The sequence below is a fragment of the Condylostylus longicornis genome, unplaced genomic scaffold, assembly GCF_029603195.1.
Source record: "Condylostylus longicornis isolate FDR11 unplaced genomic scaffold, ASM2960319v2 ptg000083l, whole genome shotgun sequence".
NCBI lineage: Eukaryota > Metazoa > Arthropoda > Insecta > Diptera > Dolichopodidae > Condylostylus > Condylostylus longicornis.
In genome coordinates, this window is record NW_026578051.1 from 1363056 (window position 1) to 1375561 (window position 12506).

At 25.8% G+C, this 12506-nt stretch overlaps 1 protein-coding gene across 1 annotated transcript; it reads left to right on the plus strand.

The window, feature by feature from the left end:
- Nucleotides 1-362: 362 nt before the first annotated feature.
- On the plus strand, nucleotides 363-9861 carry LOC129613354 (zinc finger protein jing homolog; the record flags this gene model as incomplete). Its single annotated transcript, XM_055527365.1, has 4 exons — nucleotides 363-5774; nucleotides 5855-5999; nucleotides 9018-9198; nucleotides 9273-9861. Coding segments are annotated over 4 exons (6327 nt in total), but the record flags the coding sequence as incomplete, so codon positions are not given.
- Nucleotides 9862-12506: the final 2645 nt, after the last annotated feature.

Here is a 12506-nt window from a genome sequence, read left to right on the forward strand (position 1 = left end):
ATTAAAGAAATTTAGTGCCTTTTATTTATACATTCTTACATATTCATACGTACATATATATACATAAATTTCTTAACTAAAGATGTAGAGAAAAATTTAAAATATGAACACATATGAGCGGATATTTCCAATTTAAATTATAAATTAAATTAATTGTAATAATATTAAAAAATAGAAAAGAAATGAATTGAAAATGTTGAAAAAATAATAAAGTTTTAAAGTGGAAAATGAAAAAAAAAATCAAAAAAAAAAATTTATAGTGATTTTTAAATCAATTTTATCACTTTATTAAATATTTTATTCATTTTTATATTTCTTACATAAAAAGGATTAAAATTTCATTCTCATAATATATAAATTTTTTTTTCTCTGTTCACTTACAAAAAAAAAAAAAAAAAAATCACAAAAAAAAAAATTATAGTGGCGTGGCAACATTAAGTTGTACAGATTCATCAACAGCATCATCTGATGCATCAGATCCTGGTTCACCATATAGTCCATTAAGTGGTAACGGAGATGATCTACAAAATCAAAATATTAGAAAACAAAAATTATCAACATCATTATCAACAACAACATTATTATCCTCATCGATCTCATCACCTTTATCATCTATATTAGCTATATCAAATAATAATAATAATAACAATAATAATAGTAATGTTAATATTACTAATAAAAATGTTATATTATCACCAAAAATTGATGCTGCATTAACAACAACAACAACAACAACAACAAAATCTTTAATAAATTCAACGCAATCATTAATAATGCCTCCATCACAAGTTCTTTTATCTAAAACAAAATTAACTGAATCTTCTATAACACCAAATTCTAATAATAATGATAATAATAATAATACTAATAATAATAATATAAAAAACATAATAACATCAAAACAAATAGATAATTGTGTTACACAAACATCAGCTGCTGCTCAAATAGCATCAATTGATAAATTAATTCCAGTAACAGCAATTAATTCACCATTATCATCATCTATGCAACATAAATCAAATCAATTAACAGCAGTAGCAGCATTACAATTAAATAATCAAATATTACAATCACAAAATCAAAATAATTTACAACAACAACAGCAACAGAACCTTATACAACAACAGAAATTAAATTTAAATTTATGGTCATGGCATAAAATTCATACAAATAATAATAATATTAATAATAATAATAATAGTATAAATGATAAAATAAAAAATAATGATAAAATATTATCACCTGCCATATTATCATCAACAACATCAATAACAGCAACTACTACAACAGCATTAACAACGACAACAACTTCTTCTTCATCATTATCACAATCGTTGTCTTCGTTACCATTAAATTCAATTAACACTGCCAACAATCAGACTTTAAATAATAATACTCAAAATATAACAAATTCTACTAACACAATAATTGGCGCCGGTAGCATTAATGTGAATAGTGGAATGAGTAATATTGTTAATAATAATATTAATAATTTAAGTTCAACTAATTTTAAAATAAATAATAATAAGAATAATAAAAGATCATCAACGTTAAATGTGAATGATAATATAAATAATAATAATAATAGTAATAATAATAATTGTTCACTAACAAGTTTAGCTGCCAATAAAAAAACACGTTTAAATAATAATAATAGTATTAACAATAATAATAATAATAATAGTAATAATAATAACAATAGTAATAATAACAATACTTTATTAAACCAAAGTATTCCACCTTTAATAAGTACAACACATTCAGCATCAATATTATCAAATCAAATAGGACTTATTGCTGCTGCCGCTGCTGCTGCTGCTGCTACAACAAATAATTCATCATCAGCTATAACACAGCAACCATTAAAAACAACTTTATTAAATACATCAATAAATAATAATAATATAACTAATAAAAGACTGAAATTGGCTGCCAATGAAGAATCACAAACAAAAATTACGGGTTATTTCAAAATGAAACAAAAATCCAAACCATTAAATCATGCGGCACAACCCATGGATATAAAATCAATAACAACATCAACGACAACAACAACATGTATAACAACAATAAATACGACAACAGTTGCATCAAATAATTCAAAAACTCGTACAATATCATCTATACCACCATTACTTAGAAAAATTGATCGTAGTAAAACAAAAGTTGCTCAAGTTGCACCAAATTTACGTAAAACAACATCAGCTCAAACAAATTTACAGTTGCCTCTTTTAGCACCAAAATCTCCAAAAAAACCGGTTGCAATTGCTCCACGTATCGGTGATATTAAACCGAAAACAATAAATTCATTAACAAATCAATCAACAAGTCAACCGTCTCAGGTCAAAGGTGGTAATCCTGTTTTATTAGCGTCTGCAACTGTAGGAAATGCACCAAATCATTCACAACCACCACCATTACAAAGTATTGATCCAGCAAAATTACAAGTAAGCGCACCAGGAACTCAACAAAATCCTCAACCAGCAGTTTTACTAACAGCAATTCGTATACCACAACAACAAGCTGCACAATTGCAACTGGCCAATGCAGCAAATCAATTGAATAAAACTGCTACAAATATTGCAGCATCATCACAAAATACGAAATTGAATTCAGCTCAACATAACAATCAAAATAATACAGCAGCTGCAATAGCCAATGCTGCTACTGCCGCAGGATCTCTTTATCAAATACCGATGATGCCAAATTTGGTTCAAATCCCAAATATTATTGCGGCAGCCAATGCAAACGGTGCTACAAATTTACTTGTACAGCCAAATGGTCAATTGACTACTGCTGCAAGAGTTAATAATGCTAATATAGCAGCAGCTGCTGCCGCTGCACAATTACAGTTGTATGGAACTGTTATAAAATTCCAACAACAAATTGCTGCAGCTGCTGCTGCTGCCAGCCAATCGAATCCGCAACAAAACACTGCCACAAATGGTCTTCTAGCAATGGACCCCACACAATTAACTAATTTATTAATGAAATCTTCGTTGGCTCAAAATGTGATACCATTAAGTACAATAAACACAACTACAACAACGGCAGCTTCAACGCAACAAACAAAAACAATCGCCACAAATAGTGTTCTTTCTAGTTTACAACCAACTCAAACACCAAGTATTTTAGCAGCTCAACCTCCACATTTGAGTCGAATTACGGCACCTCAATTATTCATGGCAACATCAAACGGATATTTACTGAATGCTACAACACTGCCAACTGGAGCTATTTTTGCTAATTCCGCTGCAAAATCACAAAACGCTATTCCTCAAACTTTGCCTGCGTTGCAACCGATTCAGTCACCTTCAATACAAACTTCGACTTCAAGTGTGAATCAGCAAGCCACTAATAATGCAGCCAGTTTTTTGCCAAGCTTGAGTGCAATTTTACAAGCTCATCAAAATCATCAACAACAACAAGCTGCTTCTTTTATTTTAAATGCTGCAACACAACAATCAGATTCAACAACAACAGGGAGCAGTTTTTTACAAAATGCTATTTGTTCAAATGCACAACAAGAGCCTAAGCTTCTACCTCCTCTTTTGCCTGCATCTAATCTTTCAAATTTTGGAAATGGCAATAATTCAAATGCCACGGCTGCTGCAGTAGCTGCCGCAGCAGTTTTAGCTAAATCTGGTCAATTACCTACATCAATACCTAAAACTGCAATGATCTCGTCCTCACAAGTTCCTCCTCCACCTTTAGTTTTAAGTAATACGGAAATTGTTAAGAAAATTTCAAGCATTGCAAAACCCAATCAAAGAGGTCGAAAACCATCAGCATTAAATTCGTTAAGTTCAAATGTTAAGCCTCAACGTAAAAAGCGTGGCGCTAAACAAAATACAGCAAATATTAAACTGCAACAAAGTCAGCAAAAAATTCGTCCAAAAGATAAAATTAATATGATGCCATTGGTTCCACTGGTACCGATCTCAAACAAAAATACCATAAAACTGCCAATAGATAATAAGACTAAGATTAGTTTCAATAGATCGTCCCCACCACCGTTGGAAGAAATTAAAAAGCCAGTAAATATAAGTACTCTTCCACCGCCAATCGTGCCAATATCAAGGGAAAAACTATTAACGCCTCACTATGAATCAAAAACTGAATCTGATACAAAGTCTGATCACATACCTGAACTTAGTTTCGAAGGCAAAATTGAACAACAAATTAATGAAAAACTTATTGAAAATGCTGAACGAAAAACAGAAAGTACTATAATCCCAAAACCAAAAGACATTGTAACGATGCCAAATGATATTAAACTTCCAGCAGAAGAAAGTAAAATAACTGAAGACAGTGATGATTCGTTAAGTAAGAACGCATTATCAAATTGTAAGGAAAACGATACAAATCATTCGAAATCAGTATCTTTAGATGAAATGTTAGATGAAAGCTTTTCAAAAGCTGCAACGAAAGAAAGTTCAGAAGAATCAGGTGGATTCGATGAAAAATCCGAATGTGACAAGTCTGAGTTCGAAGGTAAACTTATTATTAAGGAAGACATGTCTTTCGGTAATGAAATAGATTCAGATTGTAAAAAAGAAGAGGAAGAAGATGAAGAAGATAGTCACGAGATAATTAAAGAGAAAAAGGAAATAATCGAAAAAGAAGAACAAAATGAAAGTTTGGACCATAACAATTATAAAAACTTTAATAAAGAAAATTTCGAAAATAAGATAGCAGACGACATTTTCGAAGACAGTATGAAAAATAATTTCCAAAATATTTTCGAAAATAATTTCGATGAAAAACTTGAAAAAAAATTGATTGCATTTGAAGAAAAATTACGACAAAATTATAAAGAACAATTCAAAGAAAATTATGAAGCTAATGTGGACGCAATGGCTGATGAAAAGGTTAAAGAAAAATTCGAATCCCTTTCACAACAAATTGATGAATCAATTAAGGAAGATGTCATCAAAATGGAAACAACACAACATTTAAAAATATTTTCTGAATCTTCTTTATCCTCAAATTCATCATTTTCAATTTCATCTGGAGTTGTTGCAAATGCAATTGCTGCAGCTGCAGCTGAAGATACAACTACATCATCATTACATTTATCAATTGATTCACAAATGTACGATTCTCAATTAGCAGCAGAAGTTCAAGTAAAACTTGAGGATATTGCAATGTCAAAAAATGTTTTCTTTTCAAATGTAACACCACCATGTATTCTATCATCGTCATCATCATCATCATCGGCTTTATTATCATCAACTTCAATATGTACATTAGCAAATACTTTTTCTACAACAACAACAGTATCAGCTTCAGCTATTTCAACTCCTGTTGCTAAAATTGATTTCATTACAAATTCATCGATTCTAAAACCAACTGAAATTGATACAGAAATCGCTAATAATAGTATAGAAAAAATTGATGATACAATTGGTGTTGAAACATTACAAAAATGTGCCATAAGTCCGATTTTATCACAACCAAAAACTATACGATTTCCAGCACCTGGTGAAATGGGTTATCGTTTCGGAACAAAAGGTCCTAAACGACGTGATGGTTTTTGTTATTGGGATGGATGCAATACAAAACATGAAACTTGTTCAAAATTAATTGATCATTTACAAAATATTCATGTTAATTCACAAACAGGACCATTTAAATGTTTATGGAATGGTTGTAAGGTGCATGCCCGTGAATCATGTTCAAGAAGATGGCTTGAAAGACATGTTTTATCACATGGTGGCTCAAAAATGTTTAAATGTATTGTTGATGGCTGTGGTTTAAGATTTAGTTCACAGGTAAATTTTAATTTTCATCTGAAATCATAACATTTCTCCTGTTAACAATAATTATTTTGTTTCATTATAACTTTTTACAGCTGGCACTTCAAAAACATGTTAATGGACATTTTAATACAATAGAAAATAAAGAATCAAATCCGAAGAGAACATCTGATCCACCTGTACCAAAACAATTAAAGAAAACTGGTAAAAAATTACGATATCGTCTTCAACCTTTCTCAGGTAAATTAAACAAATTACTCAAGATCTAAAAATTATTGTTTCTCATACAATTACGACAGTAAATCAAAAAATGTTATTCAACAAAAATTAAAAGATGCCGAAATTATTTTAGCCTCCCTATAATATTACAAAAAAAAAAAAAATCTCTAAAATGGCAAGTTATTTTTGACCTTTAATCTTATAACTTTTATGACTTAGTTTATTCTAAAAAATCAAGATGACAAAATATTTTCCATTTTCATCTTTTTTTTTTGTTTTTTGTATTTTTGAAATTCACAACAAGTGATCCCTTAGACTAAATCCTTTTAAGTACCTAAACATGCTGTATTTTTAATTTAATCATGAAATGTTAATTTTTTTTTTATTAAAATACAATAGATATAGAGTGTTCCGTAATTGTAATTGAAGAAAAAAAATTAAACTCAATATGAAATCAATGTAAACATTAGAATTGCAAAATTTACTACCCGAAAATGAGGCTCCTCTGGTCACAGCAGTCCTAAAAAGAAAGTAATATACCCTCCTTGCTCACTACCGTAGCAATAGAAGAGATATTAGGACCCTAGTACGACGCAGAAATGAGTCGTACTGTCGTCGCCTTGTATGTTGCTCCTGAAATGAGTAACATACAAGGCGACGACATGAAAATACCTTAGATTCGTATGAAATCAAATTGTCAATGATTATTTAACGAAACACTCGGTATATTTATTATTATTTTCTAAAATAGTTTACGATAGTTTGAGTATACAAGAGTATATGTAGATAACCCTCACTATATTATTTTTTTTGCAACCACATTGTTATCACACTACCCCTTCATCCTTTATTTTTTTTATATACAATAAAACTAATATTCGTTTTTCTTTTACCACCAAATATCAGAAAAAAAATGTTTACTCTTTAATAAAATTTTCGTTTTAAATCTCTGTACACACACACACACGCACATTTATTCAAAATAAATACTTATCCTTAAAATCCTTTTTATATATAATTTTTTTTTTCTGTATACTATATTTAGAAAAGGAAGACTATATGTAGTAAGAGAGGAAAAGAAAATCAGAAAATCAAAAAACAAAAAATTTCATTAAATTTAAATGAAAGGATTAAATCAGAAAGAAAAGAAAACAGAATTAAAAGAACAAAAAGGCAAAAAAAAAAAAATAAAATAAATAAAATGAAAAGAAACGAGAAAAAATAGAGTTGACCGTGTCAACTCTATCATACCCGTACGAATTTATTATCAGATACGCCAATAAAAATGCCATAACTGACTATAAGACAGACTATGACTTTAAGTTGTCGTATTACCGTATTAATTATGATAATTATGGTATATATGCAAAATTTCAGTACTGCGTTTTCCAAACTACTGTGTGTCTCAAACTATTATTGAAGTTGTATTGGCAGCTACCAGAAATAGCAAAGCAATTTCAACAACTTTTATCATACACATTGGCCCTACCAATATATATTCGCTTGTGCGAAATTTCTATACCACAGCTTTTATAGTTTCTAAGATATAGTTAAATAAAATTTGGCAGTTATTAGGCAGCTACTCGAACCGGCACTCCGAACATATCCAATTTAAATAGGGTTCTGACTCTTACTATAAAAAATCATTTGGGAAAATTATGATGATGAAAGATGAACTTAGCTCAATTAGTTTTTGAGTTATCGTTGTGTCACATACGGACGGACAAACGGACGGAAGGACAAACACATAAAACTAAATCGACTCAGAATTCGACGTTGATCAAAAACATGTATTTGAGTCTATATCTCAGACCATTACTTCTTAGCGTTACAAACGGTAAGGCAAATTTAGTATACCCTTCCAACATACGTTCGTACGGGTATAAAAAAGGAAGGAAATTTTTCTCTATATTTAATCAATTTACCAATATTTTAATTTAATATGAAAGAAAGCACAAAATAAAAAGGACTTCAATGAAATCCTGACATAAGAATTTAATTTTTCACTATAATTTCAACAAAATTTCCTTTCATCCTTTAAATATCACACAGATATATACTCACACATATAATAAAAAAAAAAAAAAAAATTTTTTTTTTTTTTAAATCTTAATGCAATTGAAATTGATTAATTGAAATCATGATGATTGCAATAGTTTTCTGAACTGGTTTAATATCCTACATAAAATATTACAGCTGTAATATAAATATTTTATTATGTGATTGTTAAATGTATATGTATACAGGGATCTACACGTACATATATATTATAATCGCTTATTATTTTAATATTCAACAGTATATAATGTGTGTCTATGTATGTAATTATCACAGATGTATGGTAAAATATACAGATGTTATTTAACAATATTTAAAAGGATATTTCATAGGAAATCACAAAAAATATATAAACATATATATATATAGATATGTATGAAAATAGTATTTATATTATGAATTTATAGATAATGTGCTTAATCTAATGAAAAAAATATATAAATAAATTAAAATTTCTAGCTTGTATTCTTAAATACGTGTGTTGAATACAAATGTGGAAAAAAAAATATTAGATTTTTACTTTTCGTAAAGCATTAAGTATGTGTAAATGTATGAGCCCTTTCCATGTTTGTTTTTTTCAGTAAAACTAAGTATGTTTACCAAAATAATTATTAAAATTATGTAAATTCATTGATTCCTTTATTTTACGGTAATTTTTACGGTAATGTTACGAGTTATGTATTTCCGAGAAGTTATTGCTCAAATTATTAAATCAAATTCAAATTTTCGACAATTCCGAAAATTGTTGATGCTATAACAAAAAGTAAATTATTTTTCCTATCCTCTGCTCGCCGCTTGTATTTTTTTTTAAATATAAGCCACATTCTGACATTAAGGCTAATTAGCCTGCGAAATCTCTGATTTTTTAAATATAACTTGCACTTTTTCTATTTAATTCTAAATTATTTAATATTTACTACAGCTATATTGTATATTTAATTTTCTATTTAAATTAATTAATTTTTGTTTTAATTATTTAAGCTCGTATGTTCGATTATATCGATTCTGGTATTATGGAAGGTTTAGTACATCGTATACGTATTAGAACAGCAGTTAATGGTGCACCAGGTGATTGTTTAGCATTTAATGGTCATCCAATTGCAAGAAGAACAAAACCAAATGGTATTAAAGAAATCTTAGTACAATGGAAACCATGTGGAATGTAATTAATTTTAAAATTATATAATTCAATTTAAAAAAAATTATTTATTTAATATAAAATTTAATTTTTTTTAGTATTGAAAATGAATGGATAACGGAACCAATAAATATCAATTCAGAATCATTAACAAAACGAATGAAATATTCAGAATTTTCATGTGATGAAAAAATTAATTTAAATAATTATTTACGTTCAGCTAATTTACATACCGATATTTGTACAATGGCAAAACGTAATTGTTCAAATCCATTTTCATTTGATAATCGTAATGAAATTTTTAATAAAATCTTTTGTAATTTTAATAATAAAAAAATTAATATTACAAATAGTAATAATAATAATAATGATAATATAATTAAAAAAAAATTAAGTACATTTGATCCAAATAATGATTATGATGATGAACCATCAATGTCATCAACAACAACAACAGCAACAAAAACATCATCAATTATTGATAATTCATCATCTACATCATCTACATCATCATTATCTGATGATATTAATAATTATAGTAGTAGCGGTTATTATTCAATATCAACTAAATGTAGCGGTAATATTAGACAATGTATGGAAAAACATTTACAATTTAAAAATAAATTAAATAATAAACAATCACGTAAACCATCAAAAATCATAAAAACGATATTAGAACCATCGTGACCTTAAAAAAATTATATTAAGTAAATTCAACAAATAAAATAAAATATTTGTAAATTTATATTAAAACTTATGTATGTATATATAAAAAATATAATAGGAGTGTATATGTATTTTTTAATTATTTAAATGTCAAATTAAAAAACAAAAAACAAAACAGAAAATAATCATAATTATTAAATGTGTCAAATATTTTTTATGTTTTCTTTTTTAGTTAAATTTTATTTTCATTTGTAAATTGCAATTTGCTATTTTTTAATATAAAATATAATATTAATAATAATTTCAATTTTATATAACAATATTAAATTATCTTTTGTATAACAATATTAAATCTTGTATATTGTACAAATAATTTGTTTAATTTTTTATTACATTACATCCAAAATAAATTGAAAATTTGGAAAGGTGCATTTACAAAAAAATTTAAAAAAATATTTTTTTTTTTTTTGTAAATTGTTCCTATATAACAGAAATATTAATTCCTATATATCCGGGGGTGCGATTTATTCAAATACTTAGTTTATTTTTAATTTTTAATAATTATCTTTAATTAAAACGAAAATATTTATATTTATTAAATATTCTAAATTGTATAATTATTTCGCAAAAAAAATATATTATGTAAAAGAGCATATTATATTTGTAAAATTAATTATAAATAAATTTAATTTTATTGAAATTTTCAATTAAATATGAAAACACATACACACACACGTAAATAAGATGTGATTTACATTTTTATTTTTTTTTTAATATAAAATATATTTTTTTTTGTTTTTACATAATTTTCTATTACGGTTTTAATTTTTAATTCATTCATATTAAAATGTAATATTAAATATTTTCATTATTACTAAATTAAATTAAATTCATTTTAAATAAAAAAAAATTAATTTAAAAATTAAATACGAAAATGAAAATATTTTTTTTTTCAAAATTTAAAAAATTTAACCAGCAAAATAATAATTTTGTTGTTTTTTTTTTCATAGTTTATTAAGTAAACATAATAAATAACAATTATTGTATATATTAAAAGAAAGAAAGAAAAAGGAACACAAATAATAAAATAAATAAAATAATTTTTAAGAAATTAAAATAATAATGTAAAATAATAAAAATTTATATAGAAAAATATATATATATATTTTAAAAAACAAACTAAGACTAAATGAAACAAAATTTATAAATAAGATTAATAAGAAAAAATGCATTCATTATATTTTATGTACGAAATTAATTATCAAAAATTTTAATTAAATTTTTAATTCTATTATACAATAATTCTATTATATGCATAAATATTAAATTATAGTAAATAAAAATTTAAATGTTTTCTTTTTTTAAATCAAAAATAATTGTATAATTATCAAAAAAAAAAAACAAATTTAAAGTAGTAAAACAAAATTATAAAAAATATTTTTTACTAAAATTTTAAATACTTTTCCTTTTTTTTTAATTTTATTCATTTATTAATTAATTTCTAAATAATTTAATTATCAGTTTTTATTAATTCTGTGTATTTAATTACAATCATTATGAAAATAAATAAATTTAATAAAAATTTTTAAAAGGATTAGATTAGCTAATTAAATAAAAACATGTACAGTAATACCCCGCACTTACGTACCCTTTGGGACCGGAGCGTGTACGTAAAACAAAAATGTACGTAGAATGAATCTACTACTTTATTGATGAATAATATGTTTGAAACAAACTAAAACAATAAATATATGTATAAATAAAAAGAAAAAGAGGGATATTATGTATGCAGTTTTATACTTTTATTTCATACGTTTTTATACCATATTTAACACTTAACGTGTATTAAAAAAACAAAACAAAATTTTGTTTTTGTTTTGTTCTTATTCCACTTTACATAGATTTTGTTTTGACTTGTTTCTACATGCATTCACTCATAACAAAATTTAGGTTTCATAGAAATAATGTACAGACATACAAAAACACGTTGTTACAAGTGTACATTCTCAATTTGGTATACATAATTTTTTTTTCCATAAATTTCAAAACCAGAAAAAATGTACTTGTACGTAAGTGTGAATCATTGTACGTATAATGGGCAATTGGGGACAAAAATGAGATGTACGTAAATGCGAGGGTACGTAAAACGAGCGTACGTAACACGGGGTATTACTGTAACAAGAATAATATAACAAAAATAATAAATTTTTTTTTTTTGTTATTTCTACTTCGCTCCTCGGGAGCAGCATAGGGCTGGTGTTCCAATATTTTAGATAAACATGAACACCAGTTTTATACGTCATGGAATTTATTAGGTAGATGACTAGTCTACCATAAAGAATAATAAATAACAAGAAAATATTATGAGCCTTTTTATAATTAAAAAAATTTCCAATATTAAAAAATAAATTTTTCCATTTTTGATTTTCGTTTTCAATTATTTTTTTCATATAATACATAATAGAATTTAAATCTTAAATATATTCAGATATAATTAAATATTTTAATATTAAATTCATTATATTAATTAAAAATTTCTTGGCTCTTTTAAATATTTCAATTAAATTTTCTATTTACTTAATAATTAATTTATATAATATTTTGATTAATAAATCAAATTTCACAATTTTATATTTACTTAATCTATTTTTTTTTTTCTTTTTTAT